We start from the raw sequence: 24,257 nt of genomic DNA on the forward strand, positions 1-24,257 counted from the left end.
CCCTCAACTGGTTGCCAGCCAACCACAGGACACACATGGACGGACAACAATTCGCACTCACGTTTGCACTTAAGGGCACTTTTTCGAGTGTTCCATGAACCTGCCATTCATGTGTTTGGAATATGGGAGGAACCGGCGTGCCGGGAGAAACCCCGCGCAGGCACGGAGAGAACAAACAAACTCCACACAGGAAGGCCAGAGCCAGAATCAAACCTTGTCATCCACCGTGCCGCTTTCATTTATTTCTGTTTTTATTTCAACACACATATTATATATATATATAGCTACTATGGATTTTTTATTTTTTTGCAGAATAATTGAAGTCGCATCCAGCACACAAGGGAATAGCACTCGATCTTATTTGATAACACATGAGCATTGCAGAGCTCTTTCTGAACTGAATCAGCCGACATGTTTTGTACATGGTCCTAATGTGAAGCACATTGCGGCTGGCATGTGGCAAGTGGCGACGACCAGGAAACAGCTGATGACGAAGGATTAGTCCTGAGCCGGTGGAATGGAGCTGACCGCATCAGAGGAGGTTGTACATACCAGATGTTTTTTTGCACACTTAAAATCATGCTGAAAGGTAAGGAACCCAATTAAACCTCAATTGTATCTTTTGTCTAAGAGTAGTATGGCCCAAGAGCACAGCGCTATATAAACTGCTGATTCGCTTATCAATCTTTTTGAAATATCAAAAACCGGAACGCTGAATGGTAAAATAATTCTCAAGTTCATATCGTCATGGCCATGAAATTGTACAGGTACTGTTCATTTTATCATTCTTTAACTTTCATACAAGTCTAAAGGGGGAATGAATATTAATATAAATACATAAAAACAAAAATCACCAGTATTAAGAGGAACACTGGGTACTCCCACATTCCAAAAACACACACGGAAGGCTGATTGACTACTCCAAATTGTCTCTAGGTGTGAGTGTGAGCACGGATCGTTGTTCCTCTTTGTGTGCCCTGCGACTGTCTGGCAACCAGTTCAGGGTGTCCCCTGTCAACTGCTCGATGATGGCTGGGAAAGGCTCCAGCACGCCCCGTTACCCTTGTGAGGACAAGCGGATTAGAAAATGGATGGATGGATGAATTTCTTCTTCTCTTGTCATGTACTTCCTAAAACACACTAAAAAAATCTTTTGTTTGTCGGTGAGCCGATGTTTCATGTCATAGCGGAAGTTTAACCTCAAAAGCATTGTACAACTTTTACGGCGTTTTTATCCTCAATTTTTTGCGGAATTCAAAATGAGACGTCAGTGGTATTTGGTCTCAGAGGTTCTGATGTATGACCGTTGATGGTAAAATTATGACATGCATACAATTATCCCCCAGCGACGAGAAAATGCCGGGACCAAAAATATTTAAAGAGCTGTCTCCAGTCAACATTCAGAGCTCATCCAAAGGAAATTCCAAACAGTTGAGGGGGAGCAGAAGCATGCCAACGTGATGAATCCTCAGCTTCGTATCAAAAAGGTCATGTGTATACATAAGATGGATGTGCCGTTTTCTGACCCAGCCACAAATAGCGCGCTGTGTTCAGGTGCTGAACATCTGTCTGGTGGCAGTGTAGAAAAATATGCATGGTGCATGTATTCCCAAGCCATAAAACAGCTCACATTTTCATAGTGTTACCCTCTTCAGGTAGTCAAAGCTTCCTTTGTGATAAACATTCAGCAGTGATGTTATCAAAGATGCCAGGCTGGATTCCACCACCATATCTCCCCTGTCCCTAAGATGATTCTGTTTGGCTCATTCCCGAGGAAAGCCATTGATGAACAAAACAGCGAGGACTGTCATCTCACTTGGAGCGACATAGGAGTGTTTAGACAAGCAAACGCTATGGCGGAGAAGCACAAAAGTGGAGAGCAGACAAACAAACAGCTTGTGTAATGATGCCGGTGTTGTACGACCACAGGCTGCCATGTGAAACAAGTTGACTCCGTGAGAAGATCAACATCGTATACAGGTTCACTGCGAAAAGGGGGCGTGTACGCAAAGAGATGCAAGTCACCAACAAGTTGAGGTTTGAACAGGTTGCATTGTAAGTTCCCGCCTTGTGCACATTCATAAGTTTGTGGCCAACAAATATCACTGGTGACGATTACTATGGCAGTTAACTTAGCAGTTGCCATAGCAGTATAACAGTTTTAACTTTGGCCCGACTTTGCCTAAAGTTTGTCTTGACAGATTTAGACGGCAAGCAAACTCATTGGTAAAGTGTCACTAACAATAGTAGATGGCATACACACGCACACAAGCAGGCATGACAAGCACTTACCTTCCTCAAGATCCCCGAAAACCGGGATGAGCTTCCACTCTGCTCTTCTTCTCTATGTATCCAGACGTGGTCTCCTCCTTTTCCTCCTCTTGAAATGGGCGTAGAGACGTCCAGCTGCTCCTCTCTACAGGGGCTGCTGCTTGAGACCTAGAGATGTCTCAGATGTTCAGAGTCCGTGGGGGCTGAGAGGTTAATCTGTGCTGTCCCGGAAGACTGTTGGAGGATGGATGCCTCTGAAGCGGGCTGTTTGGATAGTCAAATCACAGCACCGCAGAGAGGGTGGGAGGGCAGGGAGGGGGGGGGGGGGGGGGGGGGACTCCTCTCCTCTCTCCCAAAGCATTCTGTTTAGAAAAAAAAAAGAAGTTCTCAATGGAGACACATACACCCTTTCCCCCCCCCAGACACATTCACATGAGAAAGGAGAGTGTCAGTGGTCTGGACCTGCTGGAGCTAGAGGAGGCAGCGGAGTGGGGGAGGGAGGGAGGGAGTCGAGAAAGGGGAGGGAAGCTAATAGCAAGACATGCAAGTTTTAAAAGTAAAAGAAGTAAAGTTGGAGAGAGCTGAAAAATATACAGACAGGATTCTGTCTAACGGTCAGTGGTCATTTGTTTTGAATGATGAGAAGCTTGGATGTGAAGTCAGACAGTCTCTGTTGGCAGCAACAATCTGGACCGCATCAAGCCCTCCATAAAACAACAAACACAATGAAAAGGAGGGAGAGAGAGGAGGAAAGAAAGAGGTCCAGGCAGGGAGAGGGGGGAGAAAAAAGGTTTTGGCAGTGTTTGTGGTGGCCTGCTTGGGAAACAAACATGCATGTCTCAGTTTCACAGGGAAATAACCTCATCCACTTTCAAAACAAGACAAGGCGAATCAGGTGTCTTTTCCAACACACGGTGAATGTAAGAAGTCATGGAAATAAATGGCAGCTTTTTCAAATGACCAAGATTCAATCATATTTAAATGTTTCCATTCTGAAACAAACATTTTTTGGCAAATGCTTGTTGAAATGACACGTACTTTGAGGCACTCAACTTATTATCACAAAGCTTTCTTGGCAAACTTTCGAGGTGATGTCACATCAACTCGGCCTCTCGGGTTCACAGGGCGGAACTTGTTCTCGCTGAGCTTTTCAAAAGAAGACTTTCAGGACAGAGAGCAGGGAAACATAAACCCCAAATCTCAAAACAATCTCCTTAACAGACCAAAACAGGAGAAAGAAGAAAAAGAGTTGAAGTCCCGAATCTTAGATTAGCCCTCTTGGCAGGTGAGACAAGCTTGTTTACTTTGTGGCTTGGAGAAGACCGTTGTATGCGCGTCTCTATATTTCACCCCGATCACGGAAGTGATGTTGTGTTGTGTTCGTTCTACTTAGCTTTATCAGTTTCATGACTCGCACATGGAGTCTCATGGTAGCAAAACCAACGCACAAAACGTCTCGCCTGTTCATTGAGCTGAGAGACAGCTGCAGCCTGGTTTCCTTTGCCACATAGGATCAAGGTGACAAAATCATGTTTTTCCAAGAATTGAACAGGCTTTCGGTCTTCTCTCTTGCCACTTATCCCACACAGCAGAGTCATAGTAAAGAACTGCGTACTCCACACGACAAGCAGAAATTCCGGTAGCTCTTTTACCAATGCTTTCCCTTCTTGTCTTTTGACGGTATCGGGAACATTGATACTTGTCGGTGCACTACAACATACACCAAATCCTGAAAATGCTTTTATATGCTTTGACTGGCTGATGAGATTCAACAGTAGAAAGAAGTAAATGTCCGAATCCTGAAAAACAAAACATTTTCACCACCTTCAACAAAAGCCGTTTGATCTCCTCTCTAGAGGAGCATTAGAGGAGAGAACGGGGAGGCAGGGGTGGCAACAGAATGAGGCTAAATTGGACAGAAACCACATTGTCCTCTAATTGTGAGAGCAATTCTTTAGTCCTTGCAGGGATTAATCAGAGAGTGTGCAAAAGCCCCTTCATTATATAGGAGGGTAACAACACAGCACTCCCACCGTAACCCTTTCTGGATCTTGATGCAATGGGCAAACAATCCGCTCTCCACCCTCCACCTCTAAATCCACCAATTCAACCTCCATGCATCACGTACTTAGTGAGTGTGTGAAGGAGCCATTAAACTTAGCCCGCAGGCAAAAGTTCAGCATTGGTGCCCACTGTATCCACCTTATTCCTCCTGTGCATGAGCCTTTGCATGGTTTAGTTGCGCATGAGCCGAGACCCGTGTTTTGTTCGCAGAGTAACTCTTTGCGGGAGCCTAGTTTCTATCAAAAAATGGAATTAAATCCAGAAAGTCGCGCACATAATCGTTTCTCCCTGAGAGCCCTCATGAAGAATAGGATACATTCTGAACTACACGATGCTTCATCAATTGGGGATAAAACACAAGCTGCCAGTGGTCAAACATGAATCGTTGTTGCAGGCATTAAGACAGACAAAGAATGAACAAATTCCATTGCGCTGGCAAAGTACTCCAGACTATAAATCAAGGGTTTCTAAAGTCCGGCCCGCCGCCCAATTGCAAGAACATCTTTTGAAGCCAGCCACTTGTGAAAAAAACAGGGGAGGAGCTGAGTGAAAACTGGGTGTTGAAAACGTGTGTGTGGAGGAGGAGGGCTTGCAGCGTCCATATCTACCTATTTCAACTGCCGCTGCAATATGAATTCCAAACTTCGGGAATTTCTTTTTAGCTGAAACAGTAGCCACATTTCTATTCAGAACACCACATTAAGTAAATATAATTCAGTTTCAAAGGTAAGTACATTATTACAGACTGCTTTTGTTTCGATGATGAATGTGGAGATGTTGCTGCTGTTGGAGGATGGACTCTGGTGGGATACACACCAAAATCCTGAAGAATCACAAACAATCTACAGTTGCATTTTGAACAGGAAACTTTGCATTTGTAGGGTTTGTTTGGTCAATAAATAAATGAAACAATACATATTTTGTGGACTGTTATTGTGTGTTAAGGGTTTAAAGGTGACATTTTTTAAAGTGGCTCTTGCATCCTTTGATTTCCCTGTAGGCAGCCCTCAAGCAGAAAAGTTTGGACAGCCATGTTTTGAATGAAACGAAAATGTGACAAAAACATTCAGAGTGGGACAACATTGCAAAGCACATTAAAAATTGGTTAGGAAAAAAAAAAAAAAACTTGGTTCAGGCTTTCCGACAAACTCAAGAGTGTTTTATTTCACTCATTGTTGCAATAGCTAAAACTCTGCTTGCCGGTGGTGTTTTCAGATAAAACCAGAAATAACATCCCGTGTCAAATGATATCCATGTGGTCAAGATTCCCGGAGGTCCTCGGGGAGCCCCTGCACCCTGAGGAGGGGGGCAAGAATTATAATCCTTAAAATGAACCCTAATTTGTACCTCTTGCACATGGAGATTGATGGACCCAAGCAATTTTGGACCTCATACAACTCCTAGCAAAAACAACCAAAAAAAAGGTTGGAATCTCAAGTTTCACAGGAACATTGATGTTCTTTTAGTTTTTCGATTTTGTCGAGAAATTTTGTTAAGAAACACCCATAAATAAAATAAGAAATAAATAAACAAAAAAAACTGTTAAATAAGGAGTGGGTAAAAGACCAATCAGAGTGAAAAAATATGGAATCACTCAATTCTGAGGGGAAAAAAAAGATGGAAACACCCTGTAAATTTACATTCGCCAAATTAACACCAGCATCAGATTAGTTCTAACTGTTAGCTGGCAGTTAAACGGAAGTGATCACACCTTGGAAAGCTGTTGCAGCACCTACTGACAGGAATCATGGCTCCAACATGATGGATGTTAAATGCAACAAAAATGAGTAAACTCCTGAACGCAGGTAAATCAGCACACAATGTTGCAAAAGATGTTGGTTGTTCTTGATCAGTTCTATCTAAAATCTGGTACAAAAAACATGGAAAGGTTGTTCAAGGCAAGCATACTGGTAGACAAAAACAGCTCAGGTCAGAATAGGAAATGGTCCTTTTTCCAATCACGTTGAGTCTCGGCGATGTCACATGGAGTACGCAATAAAGAAAGGACATCAATTAGCAAGATAAGGTTAACGTTAAAATGACTAAGCAAGAGTGGTCGTTTTGAAACCAAAACCAGGCAGAATGTAGCATCCCGCCGGAGTCGAGCAGTAGCTTTCCAGCTAGCTCCATCAATGAATCGACATTAACCCTAGACTGCCGCGTCACGCTTCTCAGGACAGTCGAATGAGACTTCCCCACCACCGCAGCCTCAGAAAACAAATTTGGCGCACTTTTGGCTGTGCCCACCTGTGTACCCATTGCAAGGACTATTCTTTTCCACACACAGAGGACTCTAGGATTTTACTTGGCCTTCTGATGCCAATGCAAAAAAACTATACACAGTGAAACTCCTCTACAAAGAAAACATGTTTGCAGCAAGACGTTTTTCACAACAGGGGGTTTTTCACTGTAGCAAATTTGATCTCAGATGTAAACACACACACACACATAAACGTATGTGTACGAACACACAAAAACTTATGTGTACTCTTTATTTTTATTCCAATCGTGCATAAGTATGAGCATACACTTATTTGACACTTCATATAGTGTAGATAGAAAAAAGGGAAAGAAATTGAGAAATTTACAATCAGCATTCACTTTCACTTACATCAATTTCTTGGATAATGTATTTTATGGGCGGCCCGGTACCCCAGTGGTTAGCACGTCGGCTTCACAGTGCAGAGGTACCGGGTTCGATTCCAGCTCCGGCCTCCCTGTGTGGAGTTTGCATGTTCTCCCCGGGCCTGCGTGGGTTTTTTCCGGGTGCTCCGGTTTCCTCCCACATTCCAAAAACATGCATAGCAGGCTGATTGAACACTCTAAATTGTCCCTAGGTGTGAGTGTGGGCGTGGATGGTTGTTCGTCTCTGTGTGCCCTGCGGTTGGCTGGCAACTGATTCAGGGTGTCCCCCGCCTACTGCGCGAAGACGACTGGGATAGGCTCCAGCACCCCTCGTGAGGATCAAGCGGTTCGGAAAATGGATGGATGGATGTATTTTATTTTCCTTCCTCCGTCTTCCATTTTGATCACTTTTACCTTCTCTTCCAGCGTCAGAACTCTTCTTGTCTTAGCTGCTTGACATCCAAAGGTCCGTGTAGCAATTTTAGCAATACAACGTTCTTGCTGCGTCTGTAACAATAACAAATACTTCCTGGACTACTGCGCATGTGTAAACCAGTGGGTGGTTGCTGTTGCCATTTCCGAACGAAGCAATAGAGGTCGCTGTTGGATTAGACCTCGTTGTAGTGAATCTCGTCACGAGGCAAGAGCAGAGAAAAAGATTTTGTATAATGCAACAGGGGCTTTTTTTGTTGTATGTGGGGCAGGAAAGTGGGAAAGGTGTTAATGCATTAAGATTTTTTTTCACACGAGGGGGTAGTTTTGTCCATGTACCGGTAGGTTTCATTTGTAGAGCAGTTTCATTGTCACAGCAACTGGATTGTGTACTTTAGGGATTTTTGTCCCTGGGACAAAAATCAAGGAAAAAAGGGCTTGTAAATGACTGCTGAGTGGAAAACCTGCAAGATTAGCTTCTAATGTGTGAGCACAGCTTCTTTTGTGTGTTGAAGTGGAATTAGTTGGATTTAAATCCATGGCAAAGTATTTCTGACCTATTGGGGGGGGGGGGGGGGGTCGGTTTTGTTTTGTTTTGTTTTTGTAGGGGCGCTACGATGAGCCTTTTGCATATATTCCAACACATTTCAAGGTTGTAAAACAGAATACAAAGTATTGGAATGTTTTCTTTTTTTGCGGTTTTGTTAATGCTCGATAAACTAATCACAATATTAAAATTGGATACTCAGTAAAATATTTGGAGGCAATAATCAGTCCTTTTGAGTGGCTGCGTGTTTATGGTTGTGTTTTGGCAGGGGCCTTGGTACAATAAAAGGTTTCCATCGCGTCCTAGCACCATGATGTTACGTCTCTGTCCCCTTCTGTGCACTTGAACCGGCCAAGAAAATACAGGGTGGGACCACTGTTTATGCTGCCCTGTTTAAGTTGAATGCATACATGTACAATTCCTTGACGCAAAGTCCATTTTAAGATAAATGTTTAAAAATGGCAATGCAGCACTTGAATAATACTATGAAGGTATTCATAGTGCTGAAGGGCCAGCTGTCACGACACGGTACATTCAAGCACCATCCTTTATTTAACAGTTGTGTGATGTAACATTCTAGTTTCTCTCTTTTGGGGATACATGTTTACGTTACCTTAATGTACAGGCTTTTAGCACTTGCGCTGACATGAACATAAATAAACTGTCTTCCGCTTGCTGTCAAAGATGTTCGTAAGTGTTCTGACCGCATTATGAATATTGAATGAATGTTTGGGAGCTGTAGATGCAGATGGTTTTATAGATTAAAATAAAAGTTGCAGAACAGTTGTTGTGGAAAAGTACCAAAGGGGTTTTTGTATTCAAATAATTGGGAGCAGCAGATTTGTGCCTTAAACGGCCTCTGCGCCCTCATCTGGCCTCACGCTGTATTTTGCTGCCCTCTCCTGGCAAGAACCTTGAGAATTAAGCATTATGTTCCCATTTTTTTCCATCCAACGATGTAAGTATGACCGTCGGACTTCCTGATATTATGACTAATTATATTTCAGAGGGGGTTATGTTCCAGTCTGGATGAAAATTTTTGATGGGTTTTAAAACTTAAGGGATGTTTATCATGTATTTTGCCCTGACATGGTAAGCAGACCTGTTTAATTGTTCAGTGTTCATATCTGATGCATAGGGGAGAGTTGTTATATTATGCATACAAACTTCAGTTTATGACCACGACACTTTAACTGTAGCGACAATAAAACACTGCTCAGGGTAACTATCAGCGACAATAACTTTACAGAGGAGCAGTTACGAGGGGGGGGGGGGGGTTGTAATTTCACTTTCACTCTGTGCAGACCTTTTGCCCCCTTCAACTCGAATCAAACTTTAATTGCTTCCTCTGCCTCTGGAAAAAAAAGAAAAAAAATCACACTTCTCATCTGAGTCACATGATGATCAAGATCAACAGCTCCCATACAAAAGCTGTTTTACACAGCTAATAATTGACAACCCCAACATTAGAATCATAAGACATAACTTTTTTTTAGTGCTAAAAATATAATTTGGATTAAATTCTAATCATATACCAGTAAAATCTAACTTGTTTTATTGATTAGATATAATGGATACAAAAAGTCTCCACACCACTGTTCCATTCCCACGTTTGTATACAGTCAAACGTAGACCACAAAATAAGTAAGTAAGTAAGATGTCCTTTATTCGTCCCACACTGGGGAAATTTACATCCTCCAGCAGCAAGAATGTATGTAGAAAGAAGAAAGAGAAAAAAAAAACATCTTTCAATTAAATGCAATATGAACACAAAATGGATAAATCGCAGTACTATTTACAATTTTCCTTCACATCATTTAATTATTATTATTATTATGATTGTTATTTTTTATTCATCAGCCTGACAGCAGTCGGTAGGAACGAGCGTCGGTATCTCTCCATCTTGCAGCGCGGGTATAACAGTCTCTGGCTGAAGCAGCTACCAAGTGCTGTCAGGGTGGGCTGGAGGGGGTGGGAGGGACTGTCCATCATAGCTTTTACAATACAATACAATACAATACAAGCTGATTTATATAGCGCTTTCACAACAGCAGCAGCTGTAACAAAGCGCTTTACAAAACAGTTAACATAAAGTAAATTAATAAACACAACACATACAGTCGTGCAGTCCTAACCACTTTTCCGTCACACGCTTTGTTGTTTGAAGCCGTTTGAGATGAAAGAGGAGAGAATCAAAGTGTCCTTTAACCAGTGGATCAGAGACGTCATGCTCAAAATGTGCACACGTCGGCTACAAGCTAAGTTTCAAAGTCAACAAGAAGCTGTAGCAATCATTGACGAAAAAAGAGATTGGTTCACTTCTCCTGTCCCATGGAAATCCATTTCAATTCCAAGCGGCGACTCACGGTTCCAAATACGCATCGGCGCTCTTCGCCAACGCTCCTCTCTCCTCATCCTCAACTTCAGCGGCCATCCATCCAGCCGCACCAACGCCAACTGTCCAACAGCGCTGACATAGCCACTGAACAAATCGGGGTTGTGAAAAATGCTGCCCATTACTGGCGCAAAAAACACAAGCGCCCCAGGTCTGTCCAGCACCGACAGTCAATGGCGCCGACATTCCTCCCAATCAAAATCTGTGCTGGTACAGGCGTGCTGCCGAGAAGGCGCAATCACCAAGCACAGATACTGCTCCTTTGACGAATGTCGTGGCCAAAAAGCGCTGAAAACAGTCCATATCAGGTCCACACAATGAAACAACAAACAAAATGTGACAAAACAAAAGACAAAAACAGCAAAAAAGAACAAAAAAGCAAGGCTCTTGAAGAGCACTTGCCGAAGGCTGCCTACTCGGGCGCCATCTTGGAAAAAAAAAAAAAAACCTTTTAGCTTAGTTAGCATCCTTCTGTTGCCCACCTCCTCCAGAGTGTCAAGGGAGCAACCCAGGACAGAACTGGCCTTCCTGACCAGTCGCTCCAGTCTCTTTCTGTCCCGGGCTGAGATGCTGCCTGACCAGCAGACAATGCCATAATGGATGGCCCAGGCCACCACCGAGTTATAGAACGTCTTAAGGAGTGACCCCTGAACCCCAAAAGACCTCAGTTTCCTGAGTAGGAAGAGTCGGCTCTATCCTTTCCTAATCAGGGCGTCCGTGTTTGTAGACCAGTCCAGTTTGTCGTTGAGAAGAACACCAAGGTACTTGTAGGAGGTCACCCTCTCTATGTCCATACCCTGGATGTTCATCGGTGCTGGTGAGGACTTTTTCCTGCAGAAATCCACAACCAACTCCTTAGTTTTCCTAGGGTTGATCTGGAGGAGATTCTGCTGGCACCAGTCCACATTCAAACTCCTGTTAAAGGGGCAGCCCGGTAGTCCAGTGGTTAGCACGTCGGCTTCACAGTGCAAAGGTTCGATTCCAGCTCCGGCCTCGCTGTGTGGAGTTTGCATGTTCTCCCCGGGCCTCCGTGGGTTTTCTCCGGGTGCTCCGGTTTCCTCCCACATTCCAAACACATGCGTGGCAGGCTGATTGAACACTCTAAATTGTCCCTAGGTGTGAGTGTGAGCGTGGATGGTTGTTCGTCTCTGTGTGCCCTGTGTTTGGCTGGCAACCGATTCAGGGTGTCCCGCGCCTACTGCCCGTAGAAGGCTGGGATAGGCTCCAGCACCCCCCGCGACCCTAGTGAGGATCAAGCGGTTCAGAAGAAGAATGAATGAATGAATGAAACTCCTGTTAAAACACAAATAAATTCTAGCAGTTCGAGATTTTCAACGGTTAATTCCCTCCGCATTTTCTCATCACAAACCCTTTGCATTTGAAGACGGGTGTGTAGACTTTTTATATCCACTGTACAATTCTTTACACACTGATTGGGATTGGGAGCGCACATATAGAAATCATAGGCTTCTACTGCCTCGTAGAGATGCATTTTAAACATGCCTCTTAAAGGCAAGTTTAGCAATCAAGGTCCTGTTCCTTTTCTCAATGGCAATTGTTGTCCGCAGTTGTATTCAACTGCACTGCACCATACCAAAAGTTGTTTGGAATGTTTTGATCTAGAACACAATTGTCAGTATGTTGCAGACCAAAGTAAAAATGAAGCAAAAACAAACCAAAAAAATTGTGCAAAACATCCATTTGTTGATAGTGCCCCTGTTTGGATCTCAGCATGCCGTCAGGTCAATGCACTCACGCCACTCACAAGAGTAGGCCAGGTGAGTCTCAGGTAAGCTGTGATGTCATCATGGTACTTTTGAACTCTCCGGTTGTAAATCTATAAAGGTGTGTACTTGCTGCTCAGGTAGCCGGCCATTGTGTGTCTCTGTGTGTGTGCGCATGAGTTAGTAGCGTCTGAGTGGTGGGGAAAACGAGAGACGTTGAAGTTGCTGCGAATAAGCACCGAAAATGGTCCAGGAGGTTTGAGTGGGTTACCTGAGAGAGACTGCTGGTCGCCAGCATGTACCCTAACTCCCAGCCGGCCAGACTCCCGGCGCAGACGCTGCCTATCAACAGTCAGTACATGGTGCCTCCGTATGACTTCACCGCTTACCATCACATGCCGGGAGTCGCCGACCCATCCGCGAGTGCCTGGAATCCCGTTTACCGCGAGGAGTACCCCTTCAACTTCCCGGGTTCCAGCCCTGGCGCCGGGCAGGTGAACTTCAACTCAGCAGAGCTGAGCGGCGTGTCCGCCGGCCTTGGAGGAGGAGCCCTCAACCACTACAACCTTTTCTCTAGTCAGGACCCCTTTTGCCGAAGGAGACCCCATGAGCCCGCCAAGGTCCCGGCCCCTGCAGGTTTGACTGCTTTATAATGACATGAAGTTCATGTTTTCCTTGAGGTTTTAGTTACATATCGATATTGAGTGGTGTTTTTGGACAGGAAAAACATTTACTGTTACATGTACTGTGCTCATTACTCGTGATTATTTGTTCTTTTTTGGCGATTAGAAACAACTAAATGACTATTAAACAATAATACGTGACAGGGATTGATGTTGTACTCACCACGCATTTGGAAATGGGTTCAGTCATTGTGATCCAAAAATCATTTTTGATTAAACGCAAAATGACAATCAATCTGCTTTCATGAAGGCCGAAGCAGGTGAGAGAATAATGACTGTCGCAAGGCTGAATGCAGGATTGGCTGAATGGCTCAAAATGATGACTCAATTATAAAAATACTAGTTGATTAATTGAAGAATTTGGACATCTGTAATATATAGAGAAAAAAATCAATAGAAAATAAAATCATGAAAGTATTTTTGCACCGTAGTAAATATAGCTTATACCAGTGTTTGCCAACATGTATTGAACCCATTAAGGCACATAGTTTGCATATTTCTCACCGAACAATACCAACATATACATGACAGCATACTTTGTTTCACTAAAGTAGGTTGAGAGGAAAACGTACTCGTTACATCAACACAGGTATAATTTTGATTATATATATTTTTTTACATTTTGAAAATGCTTCATAACCAGTGGTGATTCCTGATTGGTGCAATATGTCTGTCAGCACCAAGAAACATTTCTGAAGAGATGCCCAAAAAAAATAATAATAAAAAGTGCTCTCTACAATGGCTTTCTCTTGGTATCATGACATGTAAAGCACTGAAATTTGGATGGGGAATTTTGTGCCCACTGTGGAGTTGCCCTCAGACAGGGTGCCATTCAAGATAGGTTCATATCCCTGGCAATTTTGAAGAAACATAATCGACTGCTCAAATAAATAAAAGGAACATTCAAACAGCACAATCTAACTGTGTTAGAAGTGTTCCCTTTATTTTTTTACCAGTTAATTTTCTATCATTCTAAAGAATCCTGCTCAAGTCTAGCTGAAATTACAGCCTTTTAATTATAATAGAAAAAGTATAAAACAGTGGACATGCATGTATTGAAAAACTATTTAGTTTTGGTCAGACAAAAATTACGGGGAAAAAAACTCAACATGTTTTGTCTTTTTACACTTTTTACTGTATATAAACATGTCATTTTAAGACAAACCACAAAATCATTCAAATAAAATGCACATTTTGAGTCTATGTATACTAGTAAACTACAAAAAAAATCTACCTATACACATATTTTATACATTTATATATTTTAGATATAGTTGCATCCTAAAAAGTAAATCTTGAATCTTGCACGATTCTGAATTCAGTATATATTATTTTACGAGCCTGTCACATAGACAACCTATGCTACAGGTTGCTTTCTACACACGGCAAATGCAATGCACGCAGTCTGTGAAAAGTGTTCTAATAATACACTTATTTACTCAAGGCTTGAGGCTGGGACGTTATTTTTAAGTTGCTCCACGAATGCTTGTTTTCATGCACATCACCAATTTAGACATACACACGACATAGTTAAGTCAGAGTAACTGCGCACACACACTCACACATCCATCTAGCTTTTGGCCTCTCCCTTCTGCAAACTTGTGTGGGATGTCAATGCAAAGCTAACAAAGCAGGCACCGCAGACTGCTAAAGTGTCGTTCCACACCCTCGCTCTGTGAGCACAAGGGTGACAAGCGGACGAGATAATACGATTTAGAGGGGCCACAGTGTGCAGACCCTCGGGGACTCACTCAAGTCTGCGTGTCCCACGTTCCCGTTTGCTCTACTTTGATCGATGTCATCACGCAGTCAAGATTTCCCGATCAATAACTGACTCACCCTTTTCTGTGAATGCGTGTGTCAATGAATAGCTGCCTGTGTAAACAACTATGTAACGGGCTCACAGCGATAAGGAAAAGCCCTGCCGCAGTGCACTGGAGAGTCTTTCCATTAAGTTTGATAAATAGAACAGATGGGGCTTTAAGTGGCGCCTGAACTTGAACCCGGCACCAGACAAAAATCTCAATGTCAAAATAGTCGCCCACTTGGCTACACGACGTGTGACTCACTGCAGTCACGAGGAGTCTTGTTAGTGTATCCATTTGTCTTTTTTTATTCTAGAATTAATTCAGAGAAGAGCAGGCACAGCTCCCGGCTTTTTTTTTCCTCTCCTGGGGTGAAAGGGAAGGCTCGACTGATATATCGTGGGGCTGAGAATAAATGTATTTTAGAAGATCAAATAAAATACTCATGTATGATATAATGGACAAATATGAAAAGAAAGGGCCTGGTTGCTGTCATTTTAGTTATTTTTACTTTGTTTTATTAACGTAAGACGTAGCATCAATTAATTTGAGTTTTTTTTAGAAACTTTTTTATTTTGTTCATGAAAAATTTGTTCGACTTTACTCTTAGTTGTTTCCTTAGCTTGCGTTAACTCTAATAATGCCAATAACTACTGATGCCAGTTTGAAAAGCTTTGGAATTGCCCGTCGATGGCAATAAATGGCGGCAAAGTCCTTTTTATCAGCTCCTCCAAAAGGGTGGAGTGCCCTCTCTGGGTCAGGGATGAGATCCTGCCCCAAGTGGGGGAGTTCAAGTATCTTTGGGTCTCGTTCACAAGTGAGGACAGGATGGAGCGGGAGATCGACCGCTCGGTCAGGGCTGTATCGGTCCGTCATGGTGAAGAAGGGGTTGAGTCCAAAGATCTCCCAGATGTGTAGGGTCAGTCGGGTGGCTCTGCTGGGGGTATTTGGGGCAGTCATAGATTACGTGCCCTGCAGTCTCCTCCCCGAGACCGCACTTCCTGCTGGTTGTGTCGACCGCGCGATTGATTTTGGTGAGCCAGTATCGATTGATTATTTTTTATATTTAATAGAAAATAGCCATTTGTTAGCAAAAATAACATAAAGAGACACGACAGTCCTGTTTTAGATTAATTTCTTACGCCGATGCTATTGCCGTAAGTGGGAAAAATCATTGGCCTGGCAAACATGATGTGATGGGGAAAAGTAAGCCATTTTGCACGATGGAGAATAAGTGGACTTATTTTGTATGTTTTAGGAGGAAAGACTCGCACAAAGGAAAAATACAGGGTGGTTTACACGGACCACCAGCGGCAGGAGCTGGAGAATGAGTTTCAGTTCAACCGCTACATCACAATGAGGCGCAAGTCTGAGCTGTCCGTGGCACTGAATCTCTCCGAAAGACAGGTGCGAGCCCAGGGCTGCGTGGGAGTTTGTCCGAATCTAAAATTGTCTGGGCTGTTGCTTACAGCTGAAGATGGCTACGTCTGATGTTTGGATTTGGAGCCTCACTTCTTATCCATCTTCCTTTTCAAAATGTGATCAATCAAACACAATGAGTTGGAGTGCCGTGTTATTTTTAGGTTTCATAGATCATGAAAAGAATCGTTCAAGGTTTTCCTGCAGTTGACGGATGTGATGAACTTCATGTCACACTCATAAGAATATGCTGTGTGCAAACAGGTTGTTACTTTGTTACCAAATAGATGCTAAGAGCCCAAAATATAACCACATTACTTAGCTATCTTGTTTCTGAAATATTAACATTTCAAGCACTTAATCTAGAAATGTCTAAACCTCGAAGGTACAACATTATAATTCAAGTGTCCTCAAGTATTCCAGTCAGCTGTGGTAACCCTATTTTAGCCTATAAATGATTGCCATAGTGTGTGAACAAGCAAAAAAAAAACACACAAAAAACAACAACAAAACAAAAAAAATTGGTTACCAAGGTTGAAATCATTGAAGTCTTGAGGTTTTTTTGGGGTCGACTAGTTAGCACGTCCGCATCAAAGCACATAGGGGCAGGATATGATTCTGGCTCTGGTCCTCCTTTGTGGTGTTTGCATGTTCTCCCCAAGCCTGTGTGAGTTTCCTCCGGGCACTCCAGTTTCCTCCCACATTCCAAAAACATGCATGACAGGCTGATTGAACACTTTAGATCAGGGGTTTCCAAAGTCAGTCCTCGCGGGCCACTGTACTGCCCGTTTTCCATAAGTCCCTGCTGCAACACACCTGATCCAAATGATGAGAATCATTCTCATGCTCCCTGATGAGCTGATCATTTGAATCAGGTGTGTTTCAGCAGGGAGCGATACAAAACAGGAAGGACAGCGGCCCGCGAGGACCGGAGCTGGACACGCCTGTTCTAGATTGTCGGTAGGTGTGATCGTGGGCGTGAATTTTTGTTCGTCTGTGTGTGCCCTGCGATTGGCTGGCAACCAGCTCAGGGTGTACCCCGCCTATTGCCCGAAGACGGCTGGGATAGGCTCTAGCACACCCGTGACCCTCATCAAGATAGATGCATGAATAAATATATTTTTTAAAAGTTTTTTTTAATGAAAAAAATGCAGCCTTTCCCATTTGAAAATTGCGTTCTTTTACTTTGAGATGTTGATTGGACTTCGATTAATTGCTCATCATTATTAAGTGCTTAATATTTAAAAAAATAAATCTGTGTACTGTAAGCATCTTCCTAGGAAATATTGTAAAGAAAAAATTAAAATGTGAGAATAATAATGAATTGACTCTGGAAAAAGGCACGTAAACAATCCCTCTTTATTAATTGCATTTAACTCAGCGAATATCAACAAAGAGCATGGATGGGGTAGGTGACATCTCTCTGTTTTGTCTGTGCACAACAATTCTTGAAGTAGAATCTTTGCCACCTGCCAGGTGAAGATCTGGTTTCAGAACAGACGCGCCAAAGAAAGGAAGATACACAGGAAGAAGCTGCAAGATTCCCAGCAGCCCTCCACGTCCACCTCCACCCCGCCTGTGCCCAGTGGGTCCAGTGACGGCCACAACGCACCAAGCCCAGGCGGCAATATTCTACCAAGTGCCATATCAGAAGAGTACAAGATGGAGTTCATATGACTGGGAAGTTGTTTTTGTTTTTTTTTTTGTTTTTTAACAGAATGAGAGAAGAGATTAGTGAAGTGTTGAAATGATGAACTGTGAGCCATTCCCAATAAGGGCATAAGTCTGAAATGAACTATTTTTTGACAACTTTAATCTGTGAATGCGGATGACTGCGCAGACACTGTTAAGACCCCGAATGAAGAGATATAAATGGTCACAATGAAGGAAAATGTTAAAATTGTTTGCCGATGCTGGAATTTCTTCTGTTTACTATGCTTTAAATATTAAACAATGTGAATTGCACTTGAGCACATCAGGGATTACCACAATGTAAAAAAAAAAAATTTGAGGCAAGGAAAATATTTTTATATTGGAAACAAGAAGAAGGAACAGAAACTGTTCTGTTTGTCACAACGAAGGAAAGATCAGCTTTCACATTCATATTGACACAGAAAACATCGGCTCAGTCAAATGAGCAGCTGCGTCGTATTGCACGCACCAAATACTCTATATTACAAAGGTGCACAAAATGTGTTGATTTACAATGGGGGCGGGGAAAAAAACATTTGTGAAAGGAATAATTCCCAGCACAGTCATGACCCTGGTTGAAGTGTGAAAGGTTTTGTGCTAACAGAAGTATTAGAAAGACGGCAGCCACATCCTGAGGAGCAGTTGCAAATTGCCCAACAGCATGTGACTCATGAGCGAATGGCCTTTATACCTCCATTCACACATGCGCACACACTCTCGCACATTTTCAGCAACTGTGTGATTTACTGTGAAATTTAAAAAAACTATTCCCAGCCTTGCTTCCTTTTCTGGGGAGGGGGGGTGCAAAGGTGGTGGTGGAGGGGCGGGGCGGGGGCGGGGGGAGTGGGTCAACTATTTTAAGTACTTTACAAGAAAGAGAGCAGCAGGCTTCTTCAGATGCCCACTTTACATCTTTCGTTTCAAAAGAGGAAGAAAAAGTTTCAAAAGTTGCACATTTAAATTCTCACATTGGCCAAAAGACCAACGTCTTGCTGTTGGATCATCTTGTAAAGAAAAAAAATGGTTTGATGTGTTGATGTGTTTCAATGTTCTTATTAAAATATGTTTGGCTGAGCAGTAGACAAGATTGTTGCAATTAGTTTGTTTTGAGTTCTTTAGAGGTGTTCATGCATTTTCTATAAACGATTGTGAGTCGCAAAGTGCGGTATGTATGCCACAAGTGGTCCTCGGGCTCCCTCAAGTGGTATGCAAAAGAATCCCTGAGTTGAATCTCCAAACTGGGCATGTTATTTCGATCCATATTAGTACAATTGTTCAGAACAGTTCCGCTGTATTAAACTTTTCAGTTCAGTACATTTGCATTTAATCCGTTTGTTTTAACTTTCATGAGCAATGCATTTGAATAAAATAATTTTTTTAGTAAAATTGTCATTTTCCTATATTTACAATGTGTATACGGTCATATATTTGCTGTACGCATAATACAAACACCAAACTGTTCTTCCATGGCACAACACACACACACACACACACAAAACCCCCCAAAAAACAACAACAAAAAACAGTAATTTCTCTTGAGAGATAGAGAGAGTAAAAAATACATTGTACTGTACTGTCCCTCTGGATCATTCATGGTTGATTACAAGGGCTGCTATTGCAGCTCTGATGTCATCAGTAATTCTCTTTCTAACTCGTCTTGCTCTGCCACCATCTTGCCGTCCTCCTCCCCTTCCTCTTCCTGCTTCACCCCCCTCCTTTCTCTAATCCTCCAATTTTCGCCGTTTTCAATCTTTCTGCTCCATCACACTCCACACCAACAGTTTACCTGTGGCTTGTTTATAGTGCTCATGCCGATTGCAAAGTCAACTAATTATCCAAAAAGCTTTCTCCTCTGACAGTGTGGCCGGACAGTTGGAAGAATCATGTAAATAAACGCCATAAAAGTGTACAGTTTTTCACAGAGTGTGTTGATCATTCGGAAATTGAGTGTAAAGCAGTAAGTTGATCCAAATTATAAACTCAGTTCGAAGACAGTGTTGGAGGTTGTAGTTTCACAAACTCTGTGAGTGCTTTTGCGATACATATTAATAGTTTTAAAAATTGTTCGACAAGAATCACTGTTAGAGCTTAAATATTGAGGGGAAAAAAACTATCAGCCAAGTCTTGATGTTCAAACTGTGCATAATGTGACTGTGGCTGTACAAAAATATTTGTTATACTTTTTTGAAATAAAACTTTATTTTATTTTACTTTTTAACATGGATACTACTATGTTACTGAATTTTAATGTTGGCCTTTATGTTGGTAGTTAGAGAGGTAAGTGATACTTGATGTAAAATGTTTGAGAACTAATGACTTATCTTACACAGGGTTGGAGGTAACTAGATGCTATGACAGTTACTTTGGGTGAAAGGCAGAGACGGCTAGTCAATGACAGGGCACTTAGGTAAGCCATTCACACAATCACTGAGTGGGAATGAAGCAAAGTTGCCCACAGGGTAGTCAGGCAAGTGAACCACAACACCATCTGTGACTTCTTGAAAACAAATTAAATTGAAATTCTGTAGAAATATATCAGAAATCATTTAGGAAGAGTATTTTGTTTTAATGAGGCTACCAGAACAATCAGGCTTAAAATCTTAGTTTTTGTTGTTTTTGTTTTTTTTACTGAGTACATTTTAAAACATTTTTGAAATTAAAAAAAATGTGGTTCGCGTTGTACAACATACAACATTAAATCCATGGTCTAAAGATTTAGGCTACGTCGAAGAACAATGATTTGAGGCATGACTTTGGGTTTATAGTTTTATATCTTTGGCATGGTAGAGATCACATCAATATGTCACAATAGCAATTCACTTCATTTAAGTGTCATTCAATCAAACTTTTTTAATACAGATTAAGCATTGCACATTTTCCACAATTAAAGTTGTTTATGTAAATAAAACTGGTTTACAGAATACTGCACAATTTGGTGCGCTGAACACACGCTTAACATGAAGTTAAAACGGAACAGAACTGCTGGAGCTGTTTTATGACACTTGTGTCGTGTTATCAATTATTTGCTTGGTAGATTATGTCAGTCAAAAGTTCAACAGAGTTTTAAGGAGAGCATTCAGTTAAAAATAATCTCAGGTGGGTGTTTGAGGACACTGCAACAATCACAGACCATAAAAATGTTTGATGGGGCTGTGAATCAGCTAAACGTTTGACCAGAATTGCCAAACTTTGACCCCAAACGACCAAACGAAATTAATTATAGTCAAAGAAGAATGAATGTGTGTGAGTGTGTGTGTGTGTGTGTGTGTGTGTGTGTGTGTGTGTGTGTAGATCTATAGCTATATATTTTTTAAATTATATAAATATAATATTATAGATAGATAGATAGATAGATAGATAGATAGATAGATAGATAGATAGATAGATAGATAGATAGATAGATAGATAGATAGATAGATAGATAGATAGATAGATAGATAGATAGATAGATAGATAGATAGATAGATAGATAGATAGATAGATAGATAGATAGATAGATAGATAGATAGATAGATAGATAGATAGATAGATAGATAGATATACAACTGGATAGCTCAGTTGGTAAGGCATCGGTTTGGCATACAGGAGACGGTGGCAAAAAATGAGCACATAACGCCATCCAGTGTGGGTCCTTGGGCAAGATCCTTCGCGCTAATGCCTACCTCATACAATGATGAGAGACAATAAAACGAATGACATGCCGCCTCAGACGTCGCCCGGCCAAACAAGGTCTGCATCAGGTGCTGGGGAACCAGAGCACCTTGATGAAAAATGGGCTACTGGAACAAAGCGGAGATGGGCGAGATGCGATAACATGGCTCTGTTGGAATGCTACTACTCAAGCAACCCTAGACAGAGGGGTTACATGCAGAGAATGTGGGCTAAATGGTTACTTCGAAACCCACAGTCACGGTTGACCACGAAACAACTAGTAACTCAGTGTTCCAACATCCACAAACGGCAACTGCTGTCACAACTTGAGATTGATGAGGTACAACGCATGTTCCATGGTGAAGGGCCCCAGGCTGCCAGATCAGAGGAGGAGGTCATACCAGAGATTGGGAGGCAAGCCCCAATGAATGCAGATGATGAGATTGGGAGGCCAGCCCCAATGAATGAAATGCTGAGCGAGGCAGCAACTGACATGAACGCTAAGATCATGGCGAGAAACCGATTACAATGGCTATGTGAAGTACCACCTGAAAGTCTCATAGAAAGTGTGATTGCAGCACTGAGGGCGATCCCTACCGTAACGATCACAGAAACCAATGAGCTGATATACGCTTCAGCATCAGTGATCCTGGAGACTCTGGGCTATAAGAGCAACCATGGAAGTCATGAGATACGTTACCCAACATGGAAAAGACGGTTGGAGGCTAAGATCAAGGCGGCCCGGAAAGATGTGAGTCAATTGACGGAGGCCCAGAGAGGTGTGATGAAAAGCCCGATACCCGAGAGGTACATTCAGATGACCATACCTGAAGCACTCGAAACTGCCAAACAAAGGCTCCAAGCTTTGTCCAGCCGCATAAAGCGGTACACGAAAGAGAATGAGGCCTGACGAATAAACAGGCTGTTCGCAACACAACCTGCGAAAGTGTACGCTCAGTGGCAGGGTCCTAACAACAGAGCTGACACACCAAGACTGGAAACTGAAAGATACTGGAAAAGCATATGGAGAGAAGGAGGTTGCACATAACAGCAGTGCACAATGGCTGGTGACCCTGAGAGAAGAGCACAGCAACCTCCCTGAACAGAACCCAGTTACCATAACAGTGGCAGACATACAGGAAAGAGTCTCAGATATGAAGAACTGGACAGCACCAGGCCCGGACATGGTCCACACCTACTGGCTAAAGAAACTCACAGCACTCCATGAGCGCCTAGCAGCACAAATGAACCAGCTGCTGAGGGATGGGACTCACCCAGGATGGCTCACCGAAGGGCGAACGATCCTGATCATGCAGGATCCCTCAAAGGGTGCAGTCCCATCCAACTGTCGGCCAATAACCTGTGTCTCCACAACATGGAAGCTCATGTCAGGCATCATTGCGGCTAAGATAAGTGGATACATGGATCAATACATGAGCGAAGCACAGAAGGGCATTGGTAGAGATACCAGAGGAGCCAAACATCAGCTCCTGGTTGACAGAACAGTCGCACAAGACTGCAGGTCCCGACGTACCAACCTGTGCACAGCCTGGATTGATTACAAGAAAGCCTATGACTCGATGCCACATACATGGATCACTGAATGCTTGGAGTTGTATAAGGTGAACAGGACCCTAAGAGCCTTCGTTGCGAACTCGATGAGGATATGGAAAACCACACTTGAAGCCAATGGCAAGCCACTTACCCAAGTGTCCATCAAATGTGACATATACCAAGGTGATGCACTCTCCCCACTGCTGTTCTGCATAGGACTGAACCCCCTAAGCCAAGTAATCACCAAGACAGGCTATGGATACCGCCTCAGAAATGGAGCTACAATCAGTCACCTCCTCTACATGGATGACATAAAGCTGTATGCTCAGAGCGAAAGTGACATAGACTGCCTGATCCACACGACCAGGATCTACAGCAGCGACAACGGGATGTTATTCGGGCTTGAGAAATGTAGTCGGATGGTGACTAAGAGAGGAAAGGTAGTACCGCACTGAAGAGGTCTCACTCCCTGAAGGAACAATAGCAGACATTGAGGACAGCTACAAGTACCTCGGTATACCACAAGCCAATGGCAACCTCGAACTGGCAACAAGGAAAGCGGCTACGGCCAAATACCTCCAGCGAGTGAGGCAAGTCCTAAGAAGCCAGCTCAATGGCAAGAATAAGACCCGGGCAATAAACAGCTATGCCTTTCCAGTGATCAGATACCCTGCAGGAATAATAAGGTGGCCAAAGGAAGAGATTCAGACCACGGACGTTAAGACCCGAAAGCTCCTAAACATGCATGGTTCGATTCCAGCTCCGGCCTCCCTGTGTGGAGTTTGCATGTTCTCCCCGGGCCTGTGTGGTTTTTCTCCGGGTGCTCCGGTTTCCTCCCATATTCCAAAAACATGCGTGTCAGGCTGATTGAACACTCTAAATTGTCCCTAGGTGTGAGTGTGAGTGTGGATGGTTGTTCGTCTCTGTGTGCCCTGTGATTGGCTGGCAACCGATTCAGGGTGTCCCCCGCCTACTGCCGAGGCTACAGCACCCCCCGCGACCCTAGTGAGGATCAAGGATCAAGCGGTTCGGAAGATGAAGGAATGAATGAATGAATGAATAGACAGAGAGAGAAAGAGAGAGAGAGAGAGAGAGAGAGATACCGCATATAGTATTCACACAAACACCTTGTGTAACACTTTACGTAATGGGTCATGTTGCAAAGGGTGATACAGGGTTTAAAAAAGTCAAAGCCTATCATGCCACAGAGAGCAAAGGTTTGACCACGCCCATGACCAAAGGCAGATGGGAATTGCTAATAAATCTTCAAAATCTTCTTACTCTTGTATTACTTTTGCACAATGTTCACTGTGAGTTTATTTTTCTTAGAAATGTGATCATAGTGCATTAAGTGCTGCAAGAGTTCATACGGAACTACCATGACTGCAGCATATC

At 42.9% G+C, this 24,257-nt stretch overlaps 2 protein-coding genes across 2 annotated transcripts in view; one reads left to right on the forward strand and one right to left on the reverse strand.

Moving 5' to 3' along the window:
• The window catches only part of pdgfrb (platelet-derived growth factor receptor, beta polypeptide), a 42,610-nt gene extending 40,034 nt beyond the window's left edge, over nucleotides 1-2,576 (reverse strand). The window contains exon 1 of the mRNA XM_052079946.1: nucleotides 2,293-2,576. The gene's annotated coding sequence lies outside the window, so the exon portion shown is untranslated. The remainder of the gene's footprint in view (nucleotides 1-2,292) is intronic.
• Nucleotides 2,577-12,065: 9,489 nt separating this feature from the next.
• cdx1a (caudal type homeobox 1a) lies at nucleotides 12,066-18,414 on the forward strand. Its single transcript, XM_052081375.1, has 3 exons — nucleotides 12,066-12,694; nucleotides 15,805-15,953; nucleotides 17,442-18,414. Exons 1-3 carry the CDS (start codon nucleotides 12,355-12,357, stop codon nucleotides 17,640-17,642), a joined length of 690 nt encoding a protein of 229 aa, XP_051937335.1. The 5' UTR covers nucleotides 12,066-12,354; the 3' UTR covers nucleotides 17,643-18,414.
• Nucleotides 18,415-24,257: the final 5,843 nt, after the last annotated feature.

Source organism: Hippocampus zosterae, chromosome 1 (genome assembly GCF_025434085.1).
Source record: "Hippocampus zosterae strain Florida chromosome 1, ASM2543408v3, whole genome shotgun sequence".
Lineage (NCBI taxonomy): Eukaryota > Metazoa > Chordata > Actinopteri > Syngnathiformes > Syngnathidae > Hippocampus > Hippocampus zosterae.